At 39.2% G+C, this 27945-nt stretch overlaps 1 protein-coding gene across 3 annotated transcripts in view; it reads left to right on the top strand.

The window, feature by feature from the left end:
* WARS2 (tryptophanyl tRNA synthetase 2, mitochondrial) overlaps positions 1–26998 on the top strand; it is a 49597-nt gene extending 22599 nt beyond the window's left edge. For 2 of the 3 annotated variants that reach the window (XM_061988754.1, XM_061988755.1), the window contains exons 2-6: positions 1725–1982; positions 17548–17628; positions 19335–19420; positions 21990–22108; positions 24163–26998. In XM_061988754.1, the coding sequence (XP_061844738.1) occupies positions 1725–1982; positions 17548–17628; positions 19335–19420; positions 21990–22108; positions 24163–24611 (993 nt within the window). In that variant the 3' untranslated portion in view covers positions 24612–26998. The remainder of the gene's footprint in view (positions 1–1724; positions 1983–17547; positions 17629–19334; positions 19421–21989; positions 22109–24162) is intronic. The other variant, XM_061988756.1, reaches the window with a different exon arrangement.
* Positions 26999–27945: the final 947 nt, after the last annotated feature.

The following is a 27945-nucleotide window of genomic DNA, read 5'->3' as shown; positions in this document are numbered from 1 at the left end:
AGACATGGGTGGTCAAGGTCAGGAGCACAAGAACTGGAAGTTACAACTGCTGCTGGAGGAAAAGATATGCTTTTCATTGCAGTGACTACCTTGCAGCTCCTGTGCTGGTGGTTCTCCAAGAGCACTTAGAAACTGACTCAAGAATATACTAGAAGTCAAGAAGATATTTAGGATAGGGTGAGGAGGTTACTGCCTGGACTTGAATGTGTAGGCATTTATGTGAGCAGGAAAAATCAGCATGGCTGCAAGCCCAAATCTGCTCTTACTCATCAGTGCAAACACTTATACATCGGGTAAGAAAATTGTCTTGATCTGAAAAACAGGCTTACTTTGAAAGCAGAGATAATTGTTCAGTACTTTTTGGAAGTATTGGGCTAGGCTTTTATGAACAATATATTGCGTTCAAAGGAAAATAACGGTCCTATTCCACTTGGAAACACTTTCTTACTGTTTTTTTCTTGAGGCTGAGTCAAAATTAAGTCAATTTTAAGTCCTTTATTAATAGCTTAAAATAATGGTACTTGGCCTTGACTTGTGCTGCTATTTTGTGTGGTTTCATAGTTGTATATTTTTTTTTAATCCCCCATACATTTGTAAGAGATACAGAGAAATTAAAATAGACTCCATCTATAAGTAAATTCTATCTACTTTGTTGTAGATGTTGCTTATAAAATTTAACAGGAAAAAAAATCACACAGCCAGAGGCATGATGAAGTTGATGTTGCTGCCACAAAACAGAGTCTGAGGGTTTGTGTTGTGCAGTTTTGGGACTTGGACTCCCTGCTGAGGTTGGAGGGACCCTCATTTATAAGTCAAGCAGTCTTGCATGCTCTTACAGCTTGGCACGTAACAAACATTTTCACATAAAACATTGCTGAGTTTCTTCTGAATATGGTGGAATTCTTTGGAGAGGCCAGGGAGGTAATTGATCATATGCTGACAGCTTGGGGCTCTGAGAAAATGGTCAGATGGAGGGCTGGGATGCAGGAAAACAAACTTTCCAAGATGGTAACTGTCACTTAGCCAAGCTATACATGTTTTAAGCTTTTTAGTCTTTGCTCACAACCTCAGCTTCTTAATCATTTTTTACCGCTTCTTGAACTCTCTTCAGATGTCGACATTGTACTGGTACTGATGCATCCACAATGTTCCAAGTGTGATCCTGAGCTATAGCAATATTTCTTCATAGACTCCTTTTAGAAGCTCTAAAGATGGGTAGTTTCAGAACTTTGATAATCTCTTTCACTATTCTTTGACCTTTGGGTTTCAAATTGTTCTTTGCAGCTAGAAAAATAAGACTTCAATGTTCATATGAGTTAAGATGGCAATCTACTGGGATATTGCATATGTTTACCGTAAAAATGTTTTCATTTCTCCACCCTGTTCACTATTCTAAGTTTCTGTATCAGAGTGGATCATGTACTAAAGAGAAACGTAACACCTTTGACGCAAAAAAGGATGAAATAATATAATGCTTGGTTTCAGAGATCTAGTTTTCACTGATCGTGTTTACATCTTAAGATTACGCTAATTGTCAGCACTTTGCAGTAAGATAGAGTATTCTGACTGCCTTACTGCAGTTATTTGTAGTTAGTCCTGAAGCAATTTATACATTCATACACTGACAGGAGGAGAGACAGGCTTAAGTAAGGCTTTATTTAAAAAAATATAAAAGAATCTGTCAAAAAGAGCCATGTGTTAATTTTACCAATGCTTTGTAACAGAATATGGTCGTGGATCGGATTTTCTCTGGTATTCAGCCAACTGGGACACCTCATCTGGGTAACTACCTTGGAGCCATTCAGAACTGGGTGAATCTTCAGGAAGAGTGCAGCTCAGTCTTGTATAGCATTATGGACATGCACTCTCTCACTCTGCCCAAGGAGCCAGCTGTCCTGCGCCAGAACATACTGGACACCACTGCTGCCATCCTTGCCTGCGGTATTGACCCAAAGAAGTGCTTCCTATTCCGACAGTCGCTGGTTAGTGCTCCTGTTGCTTTAGATTTGTTTCTCATTCAAAAGCCACCTGGAGAGGTTCCTATGTGACCTACTTTAGGTGGCCCTGCTCTGGCAGGGGGGTTGGACTAGATGATCTTTTGAGGTCCTTTCGAACCCTTAAGATTCTGTGATTAAGTGGCTTACCAGGCATGTTAATGAATGAGCATAATGTTACTGAACTCCTTTATCCTATTTGTACTGATAGTCCTAGAAAATGTTAGCAATGTTGAATTTCAAACTTATCCCTTGCTGCTGTTTTAATGTGGCTGAAATTATGATTGAGAAATTCATTTAGGGATAAGAACATTTTAAATTTCTCAAGCGAGGAGCTTGTACAGGCTATCAGTAATATTGAAAAGGCCCAGTAGGAGAACATTAATTTAGCTCAGTAAGTCTTACTTTAGTGAGGTTAACTCATAAATGAATAAACATAATCTGTACAACCATGAAGGCAAGTGAAACAATTTTCTGTCGTTTTGTATCAGCACTTGCCACTTAATCTGCCAGCTGCACAATATCTCCAACAGGTGATTGGCATGGTAAGTTATGTTTCAGTTCCATCATAATTACAAGAGAGTTCCATCTTCTCTGAGATTATTTTCCCTTCTTTGCTATAATCTCCTTTACATATGCACTTTTTTCCACCTGGTCTGATCATTTGTATGCTAAATATTTGCTGCTTCTCCTGACCACTGCAAAGGATATGGGGCTTACCTTCCTACTTGGCATAGGTCAGCTTAGTGTCACATGCTGCATTTTCCTGGAATGCAACTTAGTTTCTTGCCTGATTAACTTTCTGTAACTGACTCTAAACTCTCAAACTTCTGTGATTTTCCACAGTGGCAGATGTGTCATACCTTCTACTCTTGGGAAGACATCTTTAAATATATGTCCAACTTGCAACAAAACTGTGAAGGTGATAGGCACAGAGTCTGAATTTTATCAGTGCAAGATGAGATCATGGTATTACATTCCTCTTTTGAACATGGTTCTTTACAGGCAGAGTTTCTTGTGGTTGTCAAACTGAAAATGACAGTCATAGTTCCATATCCCTGGTGGATATTGAAATGATGAAGACAGATGCATTTCCTGCTTCGCTTTTCCTCAGTATTTAAAAAAAACCCCAAACCTAAATAGATTAACTCAGAAATATAATGGAGATAGTAAATTAATTTATCTTTTGTTCAGATCTGTTCAACTTGGGTTTTAAATTGTGTCTACTCTGCATTCACATTGACGCTAATATTAACTGGAATACTCTCAAGGTGAGTTACGAGCTAGTGATGCACAAAAAACAGATTCAACAACTGTTTTATCCACTGAAGAACATGAAATAACAGGTATCAAAATAAATGAACACCTGATAGTTTCAGCACAACCAAAAGAGTGCTGCATTTTGTAAAGTCCATAATTAGGCTACAGAGTTCTTTGGTACAGGATACACAGTGCGTGCTGGAATGTGTGTGATTTCAAAAAGAACACGACAAGTTACTCTGAAAGATCTGTCGAGAACTGTTATGTACCTGAGGTACCACCTCTGCAGAAAGTGCTGCCATGACAATTGTGAGAGTATCTATGTTTTTCTGCACTTACACTCTTTTTCTTTTGGTGCAGGCAGAGACAGATATTTGATCTGTTCCACTGTTGCTTTTTCTATGAGTCTAAAAGCCAAACTACTGTTGTTCCAGGTCTAGGGCAAGGGGCAATGGGTATAAGCTAGAACATCAGAGGTTCCAAAGAAATACAAGAAAGAATTTCTTGATGCATCCCAGAATGCCATTGGCCTTCTTGGCCACGAGGGCACATTGCTGGCTCATGGTTAGTTTATTATCAACCAGGACTCTGAGGTGTCTCTCTGCAGAGCTACTCTGCAGCAGGTCACCCCCAACCTGTACTGGTGCCTGGGGTTGTTCCTCCCCAGGTGCAGGACCCTGCATTTGTCCTTGTTGAACCTCATGAGGTTCAACATTACCCTTACCCTTCTCCTCCTCCTGGTCTGAATCGCCTGATCCCGGTGTCTTTACCTCCTCCCACCCTGAGCTGCACAGGGTAGGGAATGAGGGTGCAGTCATTCATGTTCTGATGGCTCCTGACTCTTACCACACTTACCTCAAGCTTGTCTCGCCTCAGGGCAAACTGACTCCTTGCCTCCCTGCTCCAGTGCAGGGTCCCTCACGTGCCAGGCAGCTCTTCATGGGCCATTTCATCGTGCATTCATCCGAAGGGCTGCAGCTCCTCTCCGCCTCCCACGTGGGTCTCAGCAGCCCACAGGCTCTCCAGCACGACCTACACCATGGCCACCTCCTCACACAGTCTCCTGCCCATCCTCCTCTGGCACAGGGTCTTCCTAGAGCTGCTGGTTATTATCAGTCCCACCATTGCCCTCTGTGGGTCACAGGGGGACAGCTGCAGTCTCGACACAGACTGCAGGGCAATCTCTGGTCTGGCACTCCTCCTCCTTTCATTTCCTTTCCTCCTACAGATGCACTACAGATTTCGCTTCTTGAATGGTGATCACAGAGGTGCCAAATTGTCCGGGCTGGACGGAAGTGAGTCCAGCTCAGAGGCAGAGAAAGTTTCAAGAACTGCTTAGAGGAGCAGTACTGCAGCCCCTCCCCCTGTTACCAAGCAAAAAGCAGCACCATACAAACCCATCATACTTTTGCAATATAATAATGCAAAGTTTGAGTCTTTGTTTCTCCAAAGAAGTAGTATCAGACTCAAGAAATAAAAGACTGTAAGTGATGCTTCTATAGAACTAATACAGTCATCACTGAATGAAAATTTGAGATAGCTAGAGCTGAAAAATGTTCAGCTTTATCAACCAAAAGTTTCCACCAAGGATGATACTAGTTTACGATACAGTGGTTTGTCTGGCCTCTGTTAAGTAGACTACTTTTTATCTTAGTTTTTCTGGATGTCCTTATCTGTTCAGATCTAATGTTTTTTTCTTCTTGTTCAATCTAAACCATGAAATGTTTCTTTTCTGTGGGCACTGTCTGATGTCTTGAGCCATAGTCTTACTGATAGTTACCACAAATTTATCAGTACAACTTTTCAGAAGTGCCTGATTCTAGCAGATTTTTGAAAGCTCCTAGTCACAGAAGAAAGACTGTCAGGTTTGTCTGTGAATTGAATAATGGTTTAGGCTGCAGGCTGCAGTGATTTGTTCACTTTCTAAACAGGACAAGGGGTAACAGGATGAAGCTGGAACACAAAAGGTTCTACTTAAACATAAGAAAAAACTATTTCACTATGAGGGTGACAGAGCCGTGGCACAGGCTGCCCAGAGGGGTTGTGGAGTCTTCTTCCTTGGAGATCTTCAAGACCCGCCTGGACATGTTCCTATGTGACCTTATCTAGGTGACCCTGCTTCTGCAGATGAGTTGGACTAGATGATCTCTAAAGGTCCCTTCCATCCCCTACCATTCTATGATTCTAAACCCAAGTCTATTCAAGCTCTGTGTAGTAGGCAGGTATACCCAGAGATGCGCTATGGTCTGTTATAATTGCATTGTTGGGACCAGACGTTTGTCTGGAAGCAATTAAAAGGGATAGCTGCTCGTAGCTCTTGATGTGAGGAAAGGAGACAGGAACCTTGCTAATGTGATTATTGTTTTAGTATGATAATGAAATGGTACATTATGGAATGTCATAATATGGAGATGATTGTTCCTTAAATCAAAGGTGTAAGATGGCTTACAGCTCTTGCTAATCATGAAAGTTTATTGCTTGATTCTGGATCAGTAATTGCACGGTTTTCAAAAAGGAAGCTGGCCTTTCCTTTTCAGCCACTGTAGCAGTCTTCAAGGGTGGTCTAAAGAGCCACAATTTTGTTTACAAACAATTGGCTGAGGTCTAAGCAAAGTGATGAAAACTGATTGTATACTGAAATGGGCTGTACGTCAGAGGTCATCAGGAAAGCAGTGAAAATCCATCTGCAAATTAGAGAACTGGTTTAGCTATTCGGTTAGGGGCAAAGTAGCTTTCTCTTTTCAATAAGAGATCAAACTTAAAAATGAGAGTTCTCAGTAGATTAACATACTGCAATTATTGCTATATTTTCAGTTCTGTCTTGAAAATTACCAAATCTATAGATCACAGAAGTGCTACTGCAGTTACTTCTGATTAACACTTCTGTTCTTTTTTGTTGTTTTTTTTTTTTAAACAACTATCATGCAATGAAATGATGAAATAAGAACTTTTGGTTTTAATCACCAAAGCGAGCCACAGTTAATGACTGGTAGCACCTCAATTCTGTAGCAGAATTAAATTCTTGCGCTACAGAAGTATGCTAGGAATGATTAGCTCCCATTAAAAGAATTATCCATACAGTCACTATTGTAAATGCTCCTGCATCCTCTTACTTCCTCAGGGTTAACTTGGTTAAGAATGGTCTAGAATTGCTGAAGAGATTTTTGTTTGTTTATTTGGCTTACTCTTTATGTTCTTTCTTTCTGTTGCTTCTTGTGTTGCCTCTCTGGAATATGTTTGCCACATGTGAAAAAAAATATTGATTACTTTGTTTCTCAATAGGCATGTGCCTATGGTAAGGGTTTCACTGTCAGTAGGATTTTACTAACAGCAGGATTTATGCAGATGATATCTCTAATCCAGAACTATCTGAAATACCTGCCTGCAGAGTTTTCCCACATTTTATCATCCTTTCCAGTGCAAGAGACAAAACGCTGAACAATATCAATCACAGACTGACTAATTGGAAAAGTGTGGTAAGAACAGATACCTCTCAAGTTTACACTAGATCCAAAAGGTGCCGCTACAATAAGGACACAGGTGAAGTTGTCCTGGAGACCCAGAACCGATTTCAGTAATGTCTTTGCCTTGCATGTAGAGTAAGGTAAAAGTGAGTGGAATTTTGCATAAACTGATGTTTGTTGTATTGCTTAGAGGGTATATCGTGTCATTTGTGTATGGAATGTTCTTTGTTCTTAGAGAAAATAATGTCAAGAGTGGCTGCCTTTGCCTACCAAGCATAAAAGAGAAGTAAAGAAATAAAAGCTTATATAACATATCCTGAGAATACTATAGGAAAAAGCAAATATATTCTTTAAATTGTACGATAACTGACAAAAGCTGTAACAGTTGTCTTTCATGAAACTTAGAATGTTTTATTAAAAACAAAAAGGACTACAGGGGCGGAAATAAGGAAGACAGTAGGCAATCTGCACATATGGTAAGCTTGTATGGTATAAACCATTTTCTCTGATTCCTGGTGGGTACAATACACATTTCAGTTCTTACTCATAACCATCTTGTATCTCATCTGCTTCACAGTCAAAATGATTTTAGAAACTGCTGTTGCTTTTATGTGGTCTCAGGCTGTTCTTCCTGTCTACCTACCTATCATAGTAGAGACATGCTAAATGTCCCAAGAGAAACTAAAATTCCATCAGAGTTGATTTAGCAGGCAGTGGTTGATATGCTGCACTAACACTTCTCTGAGGAGTCCTGTGAGTTTCTGGACTATACAATGTACAGTTTCTGGGTGGAAAATTGCAGTTTTCAGCCTTCTGGATGGGATGATTTATTTTCTGAGTATAATCAGCTACAGTATTCTTGCAGTGTGCAAGCAAATTGAAGCAATAACTCTGGGAGGTGGGAATTTGCCAATTTGTCTTAGCTTTAACTCCAAAAGCCAAAACGCAACAATTTAAACGTGTGCACTAGCTGTTTCACTGCCACTATTTTCTAGAAATATCCAGCTGCTTTGTTTTGTGGGCAGAGTATGAATGGATTCATGCTACTTCTTGTCCAGTTTTCAGAGGGGCTTAAAAGCTTCCATTGCATCATAGCTTATAAATTAATTAAAGTATATTTGTTTAGCATGGTCCATTGAAAGCTTCCTGTCATAAGAGGAAGTATATGACTATTTAATTCAGAAAATTGTTCTGCTTCTTTCATCCCTCTCTTTTCTTCCCCCGTAGGACTGGGCTAGGCTTAGCTAGAGCTCAATGGGAAGAAAAGTCATGATTCAGTAGGATTTAATTTTTTTCCTTCCTCAATTTACCTGGTTTATCTCATACTGTTACGAGGTTGTACATTCATCTCTCCACCAATCTTCTGAATACACCAACGCTCAAACCATAATGTGAGTTAGACTATGCTGATGTTTCTGCAAATAAGTTAATTTCATAATAAGTACGGGAGGGGAAAGGGTGCCTCAGCCAAACTATTGTGCTTTGTTTGGGTTTGTGACCAGAATAACCTGATTCCAGTAGGGGTATTCTTAGTCAGGCTCTTCGCAAAGGGGAGACATCTCATTTCTGTACATTTTGGACAAGTATAAGTTATTAAAATGTTCAACATAATAGTGAAAGCTGTAAATACTGATAGATTTACCAATGATAGCTAGGTAACCACCTCTCAATTGAATAAATTGCTTAACATGTTATCTAAAACAAATGTTGTAGTTGTAACCATTAACTTATTCCACCCACACTTTGAATTATTCCTTTGAACATAAATTTGGGATATCATTTCAAATTTTCCGTCATAAAAGTATGTTGCTGGGTGTTCAGTTGCTGTGTGCATTTGATTCAAGAGCAGTTTATTTTGTCTTGCTTATGACTTGGTATTCTCTTTAGCTGTATCATACAGAAATACATTACCAAGTATCTTCAATTGCTTGTAGCCTTAGGCATTAATAAAATCTTACAGTCTCTTAATTCAAGAAGAAATTAATGTGAGCAGCACTTTCTTCTCAAAGGCCTCTTGGTTGTTTTGTAAACACTGACTGGTACTTTAAGAAGAGTTTTGTTTGTTGGGTTTTTTTAAAGTTTCATTTCTTTTGAAATTTAGGACACTTTCCCTCCTCTATTCAGATTTCTTTTAGTACATAGCTATCCAAATTACTTCCCCAGACCTGTTTGTTTGTCCTTTACACTGTCAAAAGCAAATCTTTGAAATGTATTGCGCATTTAAAGTGTGGTCCTTAATGAGATTACAATGCTGAGGAGAAGCTGTTTCCACTTAACAGATATGGAGGAGATTTTCAGTCCATTACAGAGAAAGGCTATAGCTAGCAACTTGAGGAAACCTGTCTTGAAAGTGAAATACTGCATCTCTTTTTGCAGGAAGCCACTTCAGCTGCAGGCAAACAACTTTGGATAATAAGCTTCAGAAAACCGACTTCCAGTGTTGCTGATTTGTCTGCTTTCAGATCTGCTTACCGTATCCATCCCTTTTAGTCTGTTATTGTTCTTGAATCTCATTGCTTGCCTGTCCTCTTCAGCTGTATGTCTCAGCATGAAAAGTCATCTACAATTACTTGGACTAAAAGTAGCTATTGGTTTTCCATGTATCTATCATCAACTGTGGTTGTGACCACAGATTAGCAGCAGTAACTAGGGAATAGCTAGGATCAAAGACAAAGTAATAGACCATCAGGGAGAAGCCCTGAAATTGTACTTCAGCATAGAATGCCTCAGAAATTATTCAAGTGTAAATTGTGCTCTGAGTTTAGTAAAGTCAAATGGCTGAACAAGTCAATAAGTGAGAAGCTACTTGTCTGTAGAGAGGGGGGAGCAGCATACTCAGGTGAAGAAACAGAGATGATTGTGCCTTCTAGATAACTGCTCATTGTGGAAGTGGTCATCTCTGTTCAATAAGTGTGCTTTAAAATAAAATAAAAAGAATCTGACTATGCAGACTCAGGCTTGTTGGCCCACAAGGAAGAAATGTAAGTAGTTTGTTCTGGAAATAACTCTTTGATTAGTGATTAGTAAGACATATTGTGAAGGAAGCTTTAAGCAGTGGAAACTGAAAGAGGAAATGTGTCCCTGGTAATAGCAGAGAGATGACCATCTCAACCCTTTGAGAAATGTTGATGTCTTTTACAGACTTGTAACAAATTAGGAAAGAAAACTGTGTTACAGTAGGCAAGAGCACGGATCAGGAAAAAAGAGAGAAACTTAATGTATTTACTGAGAAAAGCAAAGGATATGATTTGGGCTGTCTAAAAAGGAGGGGGTTACTGTATGGGTCTGGTTAAGCTTCTTTGTGAAAACTGATAAATGCAAAATAGTTAGCTTTGTAAGGGGGACGATAGAGGACTTAAAAGATTGTTAGTTTTGCAAATATTTTCAGACAAGCTGCAAGAAATATTTCCTGAAAAAATACTGTTTATATTGAAAACAGGCTCTTACATTCCTTCAGGATACAGAAGTAGCCAAATTTAACATGAAGGATTTAATAGATTAGATAGCTGTTTTTCAGAGTCACTGGTTGACTGTGACATTCTTGGAGGCAGATTTGACAGGAACTGTCGCTGGTTGTGAGTTTTGTTCATTGGAGATGTAATTCTTGTTTTCTACATTTTGTAGTATTTTTAACTGGGGTAACTGGTGGAGAGGGCACTGCTGAGAAATTGATGTCTTCACTGGACAATCACTAAGCTTATTCTTTTCTATTCTCTTTGGGGAATATGGGGTATTCCTGACGTACATCATGGTTCCAGAGGGTTCTTCTCTTGTCAGACCTTAAAAGGACAAAACGACTTAAGTTCTTTAAGTTTTAAGTACAAGTGTACACAGAATACTCTTAATTGATTGGAACTCTGTATACTTTTATTTCCTAGGTTAGTTTTTGGGTGAACTTTTAAAAATTGTTAAAAAAAAAAAAAAAGAAACAAACAAAAGACCTTTATAACAGTCTTGCTCTTTTTCATGAAAATTGTGTTGAAAGAGATGGTTCTTTGACAAAGGTCTTCCTGGCAATGGCACAATAAATGCTACCTAACACAATAGGAAGCAACTGAAAATCATTTGACAGATTGATACAAAGATTTTCTTTCTCTGTTTTATTTCATTGTTTGAATTTACTGGAGGAATTGCCTCTGTCTATAATGGGGAGGCCTCTTCGCACTGTGGAGAAATAAAATCCTCACAGGTGAGAATAGTAGAATCTAACCAAAAATGTGTTACCGAGATTGTATTACTGACACCAATCAAGATGATGATAGTGATCAGGAGATGTTCAGTGAGATGGGAGGAGCTGCAGATTTAGGACAGGAAGCAATGATATTACTTTTCAACTACCCACAACTTTTCAACGACCCTTTATGAGGATGATAGGTAAAAGATAAAATTTTTAGAGGGAGTAAATTATGCTTCCTAATTTTACGATCTGTTAGGAATGATGCCAACTACATTTGCTTTTGGGTGTTGCATGGGACTTAATTTAGGATGTTTTAGTGAAAGGCTCTCAGTAGGGGCAACCTTATTATAATGGTGTGTAGCAATGTGGCTGGAGAGAGCAGACCAAATAAAATGCATGAATATGCTATTTCAAGAAAAGGAGCTAGGTGAAAATGAAGTCCAATTCTCAGAAATAAAGAAATAGAAGAACAAGGAAGCTACAACTATCATGGAGGTCATATTTTTAAAAAACAAACCAAAACAAAGTTAAATGTACACAATTCATGAAGAAAACATTAGTCTGGCAAATCTCTTTCCATGGTTCCATAAAGTAAGAGGCAATCATAGGAAAAGATTTGACTTTCAGAAGGGAAACCTGCCCAAATTAGAAAAACAAGAAAGCATATGAAATTGGCAAGTCCTCCTTTTTTAAAAAAATAAAGAATAAGGGAACTAAACAAGAATTTGAGGAGTGCACTGCAGAGAATTCTTAAGCTGATTGCTAAGTGCTCTTGCATCAAAAACAGGAGGTCATTTAGGGAATCAGGGAGTGCCAAGTAAAGGAGACACTCAGGGTTGATAATGCCTTAAGAGCAAGGTTCAGTTCTTGGTGCTGGACTTTGCTGCTGAAGGTATTGCAAGGGTTGCTACTTTATGCAATTTGTAGCAGCGGATCAGAATAGCTGTAGTGGTTTTGCCTGGGCCAGCTTCTGGTAGTAGGGACCTACGGGGGTGTCTTCTTTAAACAAAGATCTGCCAGAAGCTTCCCCTGTAGATGATAGGGCTAATGCCAGTCAATTCTAAGATGGACCTGCCTCTGACCAAGGCCTGCCTAATTAGCGACTGAGGTAGTGCCTCTGTAAATAATGTATTTGAGAAGGGGAAGGGGAAGGGGAAGAAGTTGAAGCTGCTGCACAGTTGCTAAACTGCAGCAGCTACAGGGAGTGAGAATGTGGAAACATCTCCGCAGACACCAACATCAGTGGAGAAGGAGGGGGAGGAGGATGCTTAGGCCCTGAAAGAAAGACTCCCCTGTGACCTTTGGTGAAGACCATGCTGAGGCAGCTGTGCCCCTGCAGTTCATGGAGGCCTCCAGGGAACAGAGATCCACTTGTAGGCCGTGGAGGACCCAACGCTGGAGTGGGTGCATGCCTGAAGGAGGCTGTGACTCTGTGGGAAGCTCACTCTGGAACAAGTTCCTGGCAGGACCTGGGAGTCTGTGAGGAGAGAGGAGCCCACACCACAGCAGGTTTGCTGTCAGGACTTGTGATCCTTGAGAGACTCAGGCTGGAGCAGTCTGTACCTGAAGGACTGTTCTCTTGATGGATGATCCAGGTTGGGGCAGGGTGTGAAGAGCTGCACCCATGGGAGAACCCATGCTGGAGCAGTTTGTAACAAACTGTAGTCCGTGGGAAGGACCCACGCTGGAGAAGTTCATGAAGGGCTGTCTCCTGTGGGAGGGACTCCACAGTATAGCAGTGGGAAGTGTGAGGAGGCCTCCTGCTGAGAAGAAGCAGCGGCAAAGTCCATCTGTTAATGAACTGACCGCAACCCTCATCCCCCAAACCCTGCGCTGCTGGAGGGGAAGGAAGGGGAGTCCTGGGAAGAAGGAGGCATGGCATGGAGGGAAGTGTTTCAAGATTCCGTTTTATTTCTCATCTTCCTGTTCTGATGGTTCATTAGTAAATCAAACCTTTTTCTCCCCAAGTTTAATCTGTTTTGCCCTTGAGGCTAATTGCTGAGTGATCTCCCTGTCCTTGTCTCAACTCACAAACCTCTTGTTATATTTCTCTCTCTCCTGTCCAGCTTAGGAGGGGGAGTGATATTACCACTTGGTTGGCACCTGGTACCCAGCCAGGGCTAAACTACCACAAGAGCTAAGTCAGTTTATTGCAAAGTTACAGAAACTATTAGATAAAGATAGACAATTTAAAAAACAGGTGGCATTCAGATGGGAGTCTGAAAAAAACTCCAATGTGAAATGGCAGGACTGGTGGACAAGGTTTACAGTCTACCACTGTACATAATCACTGTGTCAGAGCAGTGGTCAATTGAAGTCATGTTGGCAATACACAGGCAGAGTTTTAAATGGTACCCCAGAAATTACTAACTGATGATTTTGACATTCATCTTAGTAGAGGATGATAGAGTCTTGAACAAAGAATAGGACACTGAGTGAATGAATAAACAGCCTCTTTGGAGAGTCACTGTTGTTTCTTTAAAGGGAGTCCCGTTTCACTAAACTACTGGACTCTATGAGGATGTCACTAAGCATATAGATAAGGACATCCCAGGAACGTTAAGGATGTTTATTTTCTGAAAAGCCTTTGACAAGGTTCTACATAAGTCTTTTTTAAAAAAAGTATTGGAGGAAGTGTTCATTACTAGTCTTGCAGCTGGCTGGAGTTGAAAGACAAACAGTGTATAATGATCTTTTTTTTTTTTACTGGCACAGTCAGTAGTCATGTCCCTTGAGGATTCACGCTAGGAGCAATTCTGGTCAGCATCTTTATTCATAACCTGAAGAAAGCAGTGAACAGAAGTTTGTGGGCAATGATAAGTTCTTCTGGGTAGTCAAATTCTATGCCAAGGAAAGGAACTTCAAAAGGATGCATGAAACAGAGTGGGCAGGCAAATTAGTGACAGAAAAAATTTAAATGCAAAGTAAAGTATCTAAGTAAAAGTAATCTAAGCTTTCTTTTACAGTATTGAGCGGTTAGGAAAAAAATTTTGGGAGTCATTCTTGGCAGTTCTCTGAAATCAATGGCTCAGCACAAGTAATTCTTTTTAAAAGCCAACAATGTGTCAACATTAACATATCACCAGGGAGGCTACTGAGAACAAGACAGAGGTGATGTTTTGTCACAATAGAAAACTTTAGGGTGCCCATATCGTCAATATTGGCTAGAGCTTAAGTGTCTACATCTCAAGAAGGAAGTAGGGAAGTGAATTAATGCTGCAAGGGATGGAGTAGCTGCATTAAAAGGAAAACTTTGGAAGTCTGGGGTGCTTCAATTCAAAGAAGAGATGGCTGAGGTGTAGATGCAATCAAAATTTGCAAAATCAGAAAAGCAGTGGATAAACTGAATGTGGTATTGTTCACCACATTGTGCAAAACAACAAACAACTGTCATTAAAAACTAGTAAACAAAAGTTTAGTGGATGAATTAAAGTACTTCTTTACACATCAGATTTGAACCTCTGGAGCTTGTTGCTGCATGAGGTTATGAAGTGAGCAGTATCAGCTGGTTCAGAAAGGAGTTAAAACACATTCCTAGGAAACATGGATACTAACAAGACTGGGCCAGGAGTAATTCCCTAGTACAACTATGGATGCTGGAGAAGTATGAGGAAGCAATAGGCTGTTGTGTTTACTCTAAATGCCATCTCTTTTTGCTGCTCCTGGAACCAGAGTGCTAGGCTACAGTTGCCTCTGTTGTGATCAGTACAATATTATTTCTTACATTCTTATGTTTTAGTTGTTTAATGAAGACATTTGCTCAGAATTGTAAATGTCTCAGGAGGTTGACTGAGTTCATCTGAGAGAATGGCTTTTCCTGTGGCCCATTAGTATTGCTCAGTCCCAGAAAGAAAGAGTAGACTGGGCCTGTATTTTACTGGTATCATATACACCTTCACTTCTTCCAGCTTCTTTGTACTCAAAGTTATCCAATCAAAGTGATGGAGTACTGTAGCTTAATGAGTAACCACATTTGAGCTGATGCACGGTGACCAAGCAAATGCAGCAATTACCCGCCTCTCTTGCCAAGTAAAACACAGTAGCTTAAACCATGATTTAGTCTGACAAATGATTTGTGGTTTAAACCTAGTACCTCCTGATTCACAGACCAACATATAGTCAGTTACTGCAATTTGAATGATAAATGTTAACTCATTAGGGTCCAGTACTGAAATTTTTCCAACCAAAATCTCTAACCTCTGCACTTTTTTATATTTTCTCCCTCTTCTATCAGGCACATTCTTCACAGTATTCATCACTGTAGCCTTACTTAGGAAAGGACTCTGTTTGTTTGAGGATCAGAAAGTGAGTATAACTTGCTAGGACACAGAACAGGGGATTCAACTCAACAAATGCTGTTTAGATCACTTGATGTTTTGGTAACTGATGCAATGTCAAAGCTGTTGATGCAATGAAACACACGTGCAGTCTTGGCTATGGAAGCAACGTCTGACAGGGCTGGATCAATGACTGCATAGCTTTTGAAGGGAGTCTGTGTCAACACAATTGCAACAGAGCACCATCTCCTCTCTATCCGTGACTAGAAAGGAATGAGAAACCACTTTGAAACAGATGGTGATTCTTTCTAAATTAAATTGGATTGTTGAGCTTTTTTTCTATATTATTTTCTATAAGGTTCAGTTCACTCTTTGTTTCTTGCAGAAGGTACATTTGGTGCATCTTGCTGTACTTTGTCTTGTGCACAGAAGATTGTGGTCATATGAACATGGGGCAATTAAAAAAAAAAAGAACTGTGGGAAAGGTAGAAAGAGGAGAAAAATCAACCTGGAATATTCCATATCACTAATTGCATAGCTGTTGTCTTCAAGTCAGATACCTCTATATAACATTGACAACCAAAATAGTCTAATGACTCTTAGCTAGGAAATGACTACACTTAAAATGTGACAACAAAGGAATTGCCATTAACAATGCTAGTAATTCTTACTTGTTAACAAACGCTTATGACTACTTTCCATCTGGGTTGTTATACTGTGTTGCAAGCATGAAGCTTTGAACATCTTTGAGACAGTTAGCATGCTCTTAAAACATCCAGGTGTGCCAATATTGAAAAGAGTGAATCAAACATGTAAGCAAAGGAGCAGAACACAGATCACCTCTTTTACTTTTTTTTTTTTTTAATTAAAAATGTAGCTAACTAGCAACAGGCCAAAATGACTGGAAAGAAAGAAAAGAACAATGTATGCATTAGAAATGCTTGCCTGTTTTACTAATCCTAAAATGCATATTGGAAATGCAAAACCTGAAGGATATATGTCAAGGTTCATCCATCAGAAGTTGTTGTACAGCATATTTCTTGTCTCTGCCTGTAAAAAGTCTTCCTCTTAGCAGGAGGGAGGCAACCACCCTGTCTAATGTCTTTCTGAAAGTATTAAAATTGCACTATAACCACAATCCCCACAGAATGTTAAGTGAAGACTTTATGGTATGAGCTTAAATGGAGACTTTCTCTCACTTTTTCAAACCTCCCATGTAGCAAAGTGTACGTGGGGGCCTGATCCTTCTCTTTCTCCTGAAGGGTATGCAGGGCCCTGATCCTACTCTTTCACTTGCAGATCAGTTTTAGTTTTGATCAGATTACAGAACCAAGGGACAAAGTTGATCCACAGTTTAGGCTGTACTGTAAAATTTGACACACAACTTTAGACATTATCCCTATTTTGCAGACAGGTCAGGGTCATTAAGACCTGTTGGTGTACCCAGGGCCCTGACAAATCTCACCTACACCTTCCAGCTGTGCACCCTCTGCCCAGGGATCCTGGAGGTCCACTTAGGGTTGGGCCCTCAGAATCCACACCTGAGCTACATCGGTGTACCTGTGCTCAACCCTGTCCCTGTTGTCCTGGTTTACTCACTGAGCTTCCTGGATTGAGCTCAGATGTGACTGATTTACTTTGCTGTGTCTGATGATCACCAGGCTGTCGCTGTCAACATCCTTGCCCTGATTAAATACTGCAGATCATTGTCCTGGTCAGGGAGGAAACTGTTCCTGCCTGGCTTGTGGCTGGCTGGATCTGCAGCCTTGTGAAGCAGTCCTGTTCTTGTTTGCTGGCTGTTAGATCAGGCTTTTGTGAAGAATGTGCAGTTATTGTACTGCCAGCCATGTTGCAGTGTAATGGAAGTTTAGGCAATAACTGGACAGTTCTGAGCTTAAATGGTGCTCCAGGGGCCATGGGCAAGAGGTGAGGCTGGTCAGAAAAATTATGGGAAATTAGTGCATTCGGAGCCCTGATTCAGAAGAAATGCAGCATTGGCATTGGAACTGAGAAAGGCAAAGAGGTTTGTAACTGTTAATGTATTATCTCAAGGTGTGGGGAGGCTATGGCGCAGTAGTTGGGGAGTTTACATGGAAGTTCAGTTCTGTTACTGCTGCAGTATTTTCTTTCTTCTTCAGAATATGAGCAAATAGGATCAAGAACCTGGGTGTGCTGCTTGAGCATAGCACAGCACACTACATTCTATTTGTGCTGTGTCCAAAACTTTCCATTAACTTGTCACTTGATCTTATTGAAAGAATAATAGATAAAAATAAATGGTTTTCTAGCTCTTATGCTATTTATATGTACTGATTTTGAGAAAATATGCATAGAAACACAGAAGATTATAATACATGCTGACTTTGTACTTTCAGGTCCCAGAGCATGCAGAACTTGCCTGGATTCTTGGGTGCTTAACTAATGTGCCACGTCTGCTACGCTTGCCACAGTGGAAGGTACAAATGGTTTCATAAATTGAAAGGAAATATATGGGAATCCAGTAGAACCACTGCCCTTGAAATACGTGTGAAGTACCAACTGTATCTTGCTTGACCTTGCTTTAGCTTAAAGGAATTCTCTAGTCCTATGGTAGAAGGAGGAAAATGTGTCTTTCCAGCTCTGTTTCTGTCATTGAATGTTTTCCTGCTGGAAGCTGTAGGATAGTATTTTTGACAGACTTGCAGAAACTGTACTAAATGGAAGGTTCATTTAGTATTGTTAAACAGATTTTGCTGGAATGCGTAGAGCTATTTCAATGCTTATTTAATATTGCAAAACAACTACAAGATATTACAGTGGAAACCTTAAGCCTTGCTAATTAAGATATCCCATAAGCAACTTTTCTTTTTCCACCATGAGGAGTGGCTATTCTGTGGATTTGATGGAAGAGGGTGTAAAAGAAGCATATGTTGGAAGAGGAGAATAGAAGTTATAATGTGCAAAATTATAAAATTAATGCACCTTAAATGTTTACCTTCACAACTTTTATATGTTCACCTTCTTAATTTTGGTACTGCATCAACACAGTTCTTGCATTCAGTTTCCTTGTATTTTAGTTTGTCATTTAGTAAGTAGAAAAACCAAAGGCAGGAGAGGGAAGTATCAAAAAAGAAAAAAAAATTCTTAAGAGCGGTTTGGCTTGCAGAGTTCAGAGTGGTCTTAAATACCTCCAGATGTTTTCTTTTTTCCTGTTTTTCTTCTTAATTAAATAAAAACAGTAAAACTTAAATACAGCAACCAGCGTTAATGCATGGCATAGATTAAAGCCAACCTTTTCAAACCTGAGGTTCTTAAGTTAAGCTCTTAAATCCAACTTGGACTGGATTGACTTTCCAAACCTACAGATAGGTGTTACAGGTGCTAGGCTTTGCAAATTGGGTCCCTTGAACCTTAGGTACGTAGATATGTAGATAGAAGACAGGAGCTGTGAGAGAAGGTAAGAAAAATCTATATTTGAATAGACTTAACAAAATAATTAAAGTGTTAATTTGAATGTTTCTCGATAATGAAAATGTTCCTTGATAAAAGCAAGTACGTATGCCATTGCTAGAAGAGAATGAGTATCTGTAGTCTGACTATCTTGGTTTAAACAATCTGTGTCCTAAAGTAGTAAAGGACTTCAGGATAGTCGGTGGATTGTGGGGAGCAGCATGTGACTAATGGCAAGAACACTGGATTCTGCCTCTAGTTCTGGATTCTCCTCCTAGCTGTCGTTGACTGTCCTGGTGACCGTGTGTGATCACTGTATTTTGATTTTTTATGTGAAACACAGGTATTAGTGGTTTTTTTTATAGCTCTACTATAAAGTGTTTATAAAATTTACTGATGAACATGCTATTTAAAAAGTAGAGATTATGAATAATCAGTGTAATAACCCAGCCTGTTTCTTTTATATTTGCAATCTTCTTTCTGTTTGTAATCTTACTGATAAAAATAAGCCTGTGTTTTCTTCTCACTACAGAATAGCATAGGGATATTCATAAATACCAGACACAAAAAGGGATGCCTGTATTCACAAGGAGCAGATTTTACATGGAATGCTTTTCTCTAGTGTTACTCAATAAGTTACTCAAATAACTCAGAATCCTAATTACTTAAAATCACAGACCTTGACATTGTTAGCAAAAAGTGTGATTCCTCTCTGTTTTTCTTTTGCAAACAGATGAAGCGTGGCAGCCAGAATAATGAAGGAACTGTTGGCTTGTTGACTTACCCAGTGCTTCAAGCAGCAGATATTTTGCTGTACAAGTAAGAGTCAGACTGTGAGCCCATGGGCAATGTCTGTTCAGTTGGATTAGAATGAATGTTCATCAGGTTAACATATTAACTATTTAAGTGGAAAAGTTGGGTGTGATTTAGATCAGAAGACTGGTAATAGATGACAGCAGGGCTGTAAAGAGAAAAAGATGATTACTTCAGAACAATTCTCAGAGAATTGTAACACATTGATGATTAATTATACACATTACATATTATGTCCACACAGATATATACACTCTTTTTTTAAGTAGGTACACTTTATTTTATGCAGAGCACTACAGAGATACGTGAGCTGCATGTATACAGCAGACCCATATTAGCATGGAATTCTCTGCAGGCCTGTTGACACTGATGAAATAGCAAATAACTTACTGCACCTTGCAGGACCTGGTCTAGTTCAATTTTCTCTCTGTAGTGTTATACATGCAGCAATGGAAATACACTCTAATGAGCTCAGCATAGCTAAATTTGTAGCCTGGCTGATGAAGCTTGTAGTGCTTTGTTGTGATAGGTTATATTTTGTAATGTTTCAACTGTCTCGGTAAGCACACGTCAGACACAATGCACGATGTATTAATTATTTTTTTATGTTCTGAGTGTATGTGCTTTGTGAAATTGTTCTGAAGTGAAGTTGTGAACATTTTTTAGAAGAGAAAAGTAATACAGAACTATGAGGGCAGGCACTTGAGGAAGACAGAATAATCAAGGTGAGCCAGTTGTTAGCACAGAAAAATCTGGGGAAACTTAATTCTAAGTGATCAGTTAGCAGGGGAAAACAGTAATATTAGAAGACTAGTAGATGTTATTTCCAATTCACTTGAATTTTAACTGAAAATAACGGGAAAAGTGTGAGTGAATTTGAACATTAAAAAAATCTTCTAGGCAGACTTCTGTTTGCCAAGTAGTGTTTAAGGGTGAAATTTGGACAACTTTATCAGAAATCACTTTGTTTTGTCTTTGCCATCTCTGGTAAGATCATGAGATTCATCATTCCTTAGTGAAGCCTGTAGTTTGCTTACTACCTTGTATATTAACAGCAGGCTGTCCAGACAGAGCACTAAACAAGAAAGTGAAAGATAAACAGTATCTCTTTGAAAAAAAAATCTGACATCATATTTTTAATAAGAAACATTTTAATGTAAAAACATAACAAGAACCAGGGAGAAATGGAAACACGGGAAGGGAATGGCAGTCTTGAAGAAAACTAAGAGCTGGAGAAAGGGGAGAAACAGTACTAATTCAGACGAACCAAGGATCAAAGAGACAGGAAAATTGACAGAAGGTAAATACGTGACAGAGAGGAGTAAAAAAAAATAAGACCAGGACATAAATGTTATTTAAAAAATTTTAAAAGGAAAAAACCCATGCAGAGGCATTTAGAAAGACAATATGTTTTCTGTTCAGTGGCAAACTTTGTGAATATGGAACCATTTTGGCATATGGAAACATTTCTTTTGACCTGCTTAAAAGTATATTGATTATGGTAACTTCTTTTCTTTCTGTTAGTTGTAGGCCACTGTGATTTCATATTGGCTACTGTAACTGGTTTTAGGTTGCCTCACTGGCTATTTGGTGGGGAATAAAGGTGGACAACTGGCTATTTGGTGGGGAATAAAGGTGGACAAATTGATTCCTGGATTTTCAGACCAGTAATTCAGAATTGGAAGGAAGGAGTACTGTACTGAACTGAAATTGTCTCCAATCCCTACCATTCTATGATTCTATGACCTTTCTTACACTGGAATGTATCCAGGATTCAGAGCTGAATACCTCATACGACTTAGAAAAAAATGAGGAAGGGGGATACTAATCAAAGGCTGGCACAACTTCAAGCCTGTCTCATCTAAAAGAATCATACATTTTTAGCAAGTATGATTAACTGTGGGAAAGAATCACCAGGGGAAGTAGTGGAATCTTCACCTCTTCATATCCTCTAATGAGGATTGTGTTTTTCCTCCAGAACTGCATTCAAGCTATTGAGTTCAAAATACAGAAGATCAAATGATCCTTTGATCCTAATATCTATGAATGATAACACTTGTGGCAATAGAAGCACTGACCTACATCATATTTATATAATGATGACCTATGAGGCAGAAGCACTCCCTTCTTTCCTTTGCTTGATTCACAATACTAACTTCTCAACATTTGATGAGGCAAGGTGCTTGCACTGTATGTCTTGCAGATCTTTCTTTCCTTTGTTCACACACTGTAACACGTGCTCTTTGATCTCTAAAGAGACAGCAGGCGATACTACAAAACCTTTTCTTTGAGATAAGTTTAATGGTTTGCTCTTATTGGTACCTTTACCATATATGTTTTTCCAAAGGGCTATTTTTACACTTGGAGGTGTGCTTAAGTTCAACACAAAAAACAGTCTCATCCTGGGATATAGTTAGTTTGGAATCTTGTTTCTCTAGCAGCCATATCTAGCTGAGACTGAGTGCTTGGCTTAATCTGACCCTCACTCATGGCTGAAGTTGTGACAGTCTGGAGTAACATTTCAGCAGAACTGGAGAGCTTTGCTGAGTTTCCTGTATCTGTCTTTTATTAAAAGGTCGACACATGTTCCTGTTGGAGAAGATCAAGTCCTGCACCTGGAACTAGCCCAAGATATAGCACAACACTTCAACAAGAAATATGGAGAATTCTTTCCTGTGCCCAAAGCCATTTTAAGTGAGCTGGTCTTGGTTTTTTGGTTGTTTATCCCCTCCCCACCCCTTCCACTTCAAAGTGGAAGATGGATTTAAATATTATGGAAATAGTTTCAGGCACCAAGAAAAGGGAGCAAACTGATGCTAAGGGAGCGGGAAATTAAAAACTTGACAACAAGAGACTAGAGGCTGTGAAACTGAACTCCCAAGATAGACATAAGACTTTACAAATCCCCGGTAGAGGAATGTATGCGACATCTGGCATTCTAGTCCAGGGGGCCAGGTGCACTCTGCCACTGCCAGTCAGCCTTGCTCTTCAAGTATTGGAATATTTAAGAGCAGGATTTCCATGTTGCTAGTTTAGGAGACGTATAAGAAGCAAGACAAGAGACCTGTAACAAGCAGAATTCTTCAGTGTCTGCAATGTAGATGTTTACCTTAAGTGTGCTTGCAGATTTATTGTTACGGTGCTCAAAATTCTTTTAATTGTGTTTGATGCATACTTGCTTATTTCCACAAGGGTCTCTTAGAGAGCTTAGACTTTCCTGTTTTGATCTTAAACTCAGGGACACTTACAAGGAAAATCTTCTCAACCATTTTTGAGCTATAAGGTCATAGGCCGGGGGATGAGGAGGAGTCAGATGGCACAAATGGCATGTTTGTTAAGAAACGTGAAGAATTGGTCAAGGAAGAAGCATTGCATCTTTGTTTTAAGTAATATAAAGGAATGCACAGCAAAGACCTTCGCCCCTAAAAGGGCAAGAGGCTCTCACCTTAGAAAAGACAGACAGTAGTAAACCTTTCTCAATTTTCAAGCCTCAGTGACAAAAATTATGTTAGACCCAAAGTGGAGCTTAGAGAATACCAGTTATTGCAAGCTCTGCAGTTTCTAATGAACAGATAAATACCGAATACTGTAATGAGGAGCTGAGTGTAGACTATGAGGCAGGTAAGAATATTTCCCAGGAAATAAAAAGCTTAATTTTGGAAAAACGAAACAAAGCCAAACATTTTTTTCACTCTCCTCATGAAAAGCTTACCTTTGTAAGTGCACAAGTGTATGCAAACCAATGAAATAGCCTAGATGAATGGAGGAGTTGGGGTCCTAGTCAGACTTGCTAGCTGTAGGCAGTTAGATTACATGGACTACTTCAAATTCACAGAAATCAGAAAGACTCTTCCAAAAGTGATTCAGAACAGAGCACTTCCTGGGACAGTCTGAATTGTACACTGAAAGAATACTTATCCTGTCACTGAATACATGGGCCATGTATGAGTACACAGGTAATTTAGTTGACTGATTTAGGTGTCTAAAAACAATTGGTGTTAGTACTTCCTAGATCAGTGGTACTTTGTGTACTCTGTGAGTGAAGTTTCTTGGTGAAAGACTGTAACAGTGTGAGTTGATGCTATTAAAGAAAGTACTTTACAATATTGTCCTAATGCTACTATTCTATTTCATGTGAACACGTGTATCTTAGCAGTTTGTACAATACCCACATCTCTGATATGAACAGTGCTTTCCCTCTTATGGAGCTGGTTAGTGTTCAGTTAGGGAACTTTTAATAACTGCCTCTATTGATATTTAGGAGAATGACCAAGAGATTTTGATTGGAAGAGTTTCCTAAAGTAAGGAGATTCGCTGTTCCGTGATTCTTTTTTATTAGTGGACTTAACCTTTCTCCACTGTTACAGAACCTTTCAGTAACGTGCAGTCCATGTTCTTATAGGCTTGTCCCCAGTACCAGAAATACAAGGGAGGAGAGAGTTTTCAAGGGAAATGAGCATGTAGCCACAAAAAAATATTAGGAAGTGTCCCAGCAGAAGTTTCTGCTTAGAGAGAGGAGGGTAAATGGAGCAGATTTTAATTGAGTTTGAGAGGAGAAGAGTGACTTAGAAGGACAGGAAAGGTGTAAGGACTAAATAGGCACGTACACAATTGTGCTCACAACTCATTTTTAAGCAAAGATAAACAGACAACTTCATCATACTGCTACAGATTGTTCTTAACAATTGTCATAAGAAACCATTGTCCACATGTGTTCGTAATTATTACTTTTTTCTTTTGTTTTTAAGGTACAACAAAGAAAATAAAATCTCTCAGAGATCCAGCAGTGAAGATGTCCAAGTCAGACCCACAGAAGTTAGCTACTGTTAACATAGCAGACAGCCCTGATGAAATAGTGCTGAAATTCCGCAAAGCTGTGACTGACTTTACCTCTGAGGTGACCTACGACCCAGACAGTCGCCCTGGTGTCTCCAATCTGGTGTCCATTCATGCTGCAGTAACGGGGCTTAGCATCAAAGAAGTACTACACCAATCTGCTGGTCTTGACACTGCTCACTACAAAGCGGTGGTAGCAGAGTCAGTTATTCAAAAGTTTGCACCTATCAGGAATGAAATCAAGAAACTCCAGGAAGACAAATCCCATCTAATAAAGGTTTTAGAGGATGGAGCAGAGAAAGCCAAAGAACTAGCTGCCCCTATCTATCAAGAAATAAGAAGACTGGTAGGATTTACATAGAAACTGCTGAATAGTTATGAGGCCTTCTGTTTCTTGGGAAAGATATTTTGTTATTTGTATCTTTTTGTTTGAAACAAAACCTTGTTTTCCTAGAAAATCCAAGTAGAACACTGAAGGTGTTTGCATTAAAAAAGTCTACATGAAGCCAGTTATTTCCAGTGGGACCAGCATGGAGTTTGTCAGGATAGTCAGAGAGAGGGCAGCAGCAACCACAGTCAATGTGTCTATGGATATGGATATCCATACTCTAAAACCCACTGAGACTACTGTGGTAGGTGGCCCCTTTGATTAGTCACTGCAAAGAATCCAGCGAGTGAACTTCAATTTCACTTCTGCCACGCATGCCGTCCTGCTAGTCAGATCCAAAGTACTTCAGTGAGAAACTGCTCCTGTTGCTCAGTTTAGCAGGGAGCACCAGGATTTTCATCTCGGCAACAAGTTTAGGACTCCTTTAGAAAAGGTGCACAGGAAAGGATGTAATCCTGGGTGAAAGAAATCTTAGATTGAGAAATCAGAGAACTTTCTGTAAAATTACATGTTTGGAAAATTATGCTGAGGTCAGAGACAGAAAGTGATTAAATAAATCTTTATGAACTGACACTAATGAGCGTCAAGAAAGCTCAATGATGGGAGAATGGTGTTAGCCTGTGCTGATCTTAGGCCTCATGAGACCCACAGATTGGAACCCATGGATCGTGGCATTTGTTGGGGAATGTGTGGCAAAGGGGAATTGCTAAAAAGATACATCCTCTTCCAAAGAGAGATTAGTAGTACATGTTAAAACATAATGAAAGCCTTACTGGTCCTGTGCCAGCAGATTTAAATTTATCATTACACTTAGTAGTATTTTGTTTGAAATTGTTATACTGTAATGTAAAATGAGTTAATCCTGTACTCCAGCAGCTAGTAACCATTATATACCTATGTTCATAAAGCATTGCAGTCATACATTACGGAGTTAGTAAAACTGGGGAAGGGTTCTGTGTGGTGCAGTTGTTTATTTGTTTGGGTTGGTTTAAAAAAAAAAAAACGAGACCACAACTATTCAGTTTTAAATTTAGTGAATTATAATAAGAGATGATTCAGAAAGAATTACCTAAATTGCAAACCAAGAAGTTGAGGACTGAGCATCAGTGGATCTGTACTGAGACCTATATTTATTTGTTAGGGATCCAAGGAAAAAGACCTGCTATGCAAGAACTTCATCATGACAGACTTTCTAATGTTAGTCAATACTAGAAGAGCAGAGTGAATGGAGACAGGATGATATGAAACAGAACTCAGTATAGACCAGTCCAAGGTAATGTCTACTAGAAAAAGATAGCATCTTAAGAAATAGTCCTTGGCTTCAAATTAGCTGGAGCAGATTAAGAAAGGACACAGTTATAACTGTGCATATTTAGACAGTTTTACACAACTCTTGTTAGTGTTTAATGGCTGCCTTAGTCTACATGGGAACTAAGACAAAAAATTAAGGCACAGAATTACCACTGCTTGTGGACTTGGCATAAAGTGTTTGCTGTGACACTTTTTAACATAGGTTGACTCCTTCAAAGGCCCCACAATAGATTCCTTATGAGAAGCTAAGATAGTGCTCATGGAGATACTGAAAACTTTTAACACTATTGTATGTAGTTTTCACTTGTTCCTCTTTTTTGCTAGCAATTATAGGAGTATACATTCAAAAGATGAATCATAGTTTCAAGATGTCTACACTTCCAATACTCAGGTTACTTATGTATTGGCATTCAACACACCTTCTTTGCAGTGAAAAGGAAGTAGAAATATTTACGTGTCTTGAATATAACTCATTTTTTTAAAAAAAAATGTGGAGGGTATGACAGGAACAGGGAGTTGTGGCTCATTAACCAAACTGTTCTGAGCAGTCTTTTCAATACTAAGGGATTTTTTCAAAAAATCACATAGGTAAAGCAGGAAGAAAAGCTGAAGAAGATCCCTTTATTTGGGATTGGGGTTTAATGCATTACATATTTATCAGTGTTTATATCAAATTTACTGTTTTCTCTCCTTTTAATTCAATTAATAGATTGGGGTTTTCCTCTTCCTTTTCTCTTGTCAGTCAGAATCTTACTTGCCTGACTTGTTTCCTTCAAGTAAGAAAATATGCCTGGTTTTTCTTCATCGGGAAAGTTAAACTTACAATTAATATGTTCACTTTCTGATTATTGACTTAGCTTTTTCTTTAGTAACTTCAGTGAAGGAATTCTCAAAATAAAAGCTGTATCTGTCCAATGAGATAATCCAGATTCCACTAACAACCATGATCATTAGAGTCCCCTGAGAGGAAACAACTGTAATGTAGATGTTTGCAGGTATCTGCTGCTTATTTCAATTTCCTTAGAGAATATCTTTTCTGAGAAGTTAACCATCTTGGCATTCAGGTTAAGAGTCTAGCTGGCCATAGTCTGACTGCCTCATTGCATTCTTTGAGATGTTTACTTGTCACCTGGAAAGAGTTTGGCAGGTAGAAACTGACCTTGAAGCAACATGTGCTTGCTACTATGGGTAAAAGTTTGATACCAAGCTGCTTTGATAGCTTTGCACTTTTTCTACTTCCCTGTTTCCTCTTCAGAACATTTTTGTAAACACCCACTCTAGATAGTGTTTTGTGGCAGTGTTTAGCAAAGTAGTGCAGACGAATAAGAGCGGTGGTTGGAGAAGGCTTGATGCTATGTATTTCAGAAGGATTTGTTTCACACTAATTCTAGTCCAGTGTGCTGGGGGGTTTACTGTATGTTTACATCTGGAGTGCATAGGTGCACTCCTGAAATGCATTTTCGTTATTGGTTTGATCCAGCTCCTATTTCCTGAGATTTCTCTATGATGCCTGCTGAAGTGCCATTAGTGGATAGTTTCTGCAGAAGCACGCACCTGATCCCAGCCACAGTGCTAGTGTGGACATACACTGTGGTGCTATGGACGTTGCTCAAAGGTTTTCTTCCAAGACAGGGTAAGAGAGAGATCCAATCACGTCTTTTCTAGTTGAAGAAAGAAAAGTTGAAAGGTGGAGAAGTATCCTTACCCTTTGCTCTTTGTTTCAGCATCCTTGAGCAATCCTTTTCCTGAAATATGTGCGGTAATTTCTGTCTGTGGCTTGAAATTTCCTCTTTTCTAATTCCTGTATGTTCAGTGCATCTGAAGGATGTATGTAGTGTTTGGGATTAGTGTTATCAAACACAGCATTTGCAGGTAATTGAAGAGAGTCACTTTTCTTTACAGATAAATGTCAACTCTGTGGTGAATAACTTACTAAAATCACACTACAATATTTTTACACTTGAGGCATTTACGTTTGTGGCCAATGGTTCCTAGG

This window comes from Colius striatus, chromosome 1 (assembly GCF_028858725.1).
Source record: "Colius striatus isolate bColStr4 chromosome 1, bColStr4.1.hap1, whole genome shotgun sequence".
NCBI lineage: Eukaryota > Metazoa > Chordata > Aves > Coliiformes > Coliidae > Colius > Colius striatus.
This window is presented reverse-complemented; position numbering and strand designations above follow the sequence as displayed.